The 451-nt window shown below is 41.7% G+C and overlaps 1 protein-coding gene across 1 annotated transcript in view; it reads left to right on the top strand.

The window, feature by feature from the left end:
• The first annotated feature begins 79 nt into the window (after positions 1 to 79).
• Positions 80 to 451, top strand: part of LOC119587341 (leucine-rich repeat extensin-like protein 1) — a 2,668-nt gene continuing 2,296 nt past the window's right edge. The window contains exon 1 of the mRNA XM_037936087.1: positions 80 to 91. Within this exon, the coding sequence (XP_037792015.1) occupies positions 80 to 91 (12 nt within the window). The remainder of the gene's footprint in view (positions 92 to 451) is intronic.

The raw sequence follows: 451 nt of genomic DNA, 5'->3' as shown, positions 1-451 counted from the left end.
TAGAAGCTCTTGCATGACTGTGTAAAATTCCAGGTATATATAAGCAGCGCAGTCGACCTGCTTCCGCATCATCTCCAGCATGAAGTTCTTGGTAAGTCTCTCTCACTCTCGTCTCTGGTATTCATTTTCCCCTCCCTTGTGCATGTCGCTCCGTTATCGCGATATATCTCATCCATCCTACAGTCGTGTGGTATGTTGGGTTGGGCATGTGGTGGGTATGAGGTGTAGAGTGTCCTTCGGGTGTCTATATTGTGCATTAAATGAGTAAAGTGTCTTTGGGGAGTATGGTGAATGCCCATAGTATATGATCCTTTGGAATGTTACTAGTAATTTTAGTGTGCTTTAGTATATATATTTAACACACGTGCCGTACGTAGTACATATATGCAATCAAGCAAGTATGTACAGTACTTATGGTATGTAAATATATAGGTACGTCTAGTGATACGTG

The sequence above is a fragment of the Penaeus monodon genome, chromosome 22 (assembly GCF_015228065.2).
Source record: "Penaeus monodon isolate SGIC_2016 chromosome 22, NSTDA_Pmon_1, whole genome shotgun sequence".
In the NCBI taxonomy this organism is placed as follows: domain Eukaryota; kingdom Metazoa; phylum Arthropoda; class Malacostraca; order Decapoda; family Penaeidae; genus Penaeus; species Penaeus monodon.
Note: the sequence above shows the minus strand (reverse complement) of the source record. Positions and strands in the feature narration are given on the sequence as shown.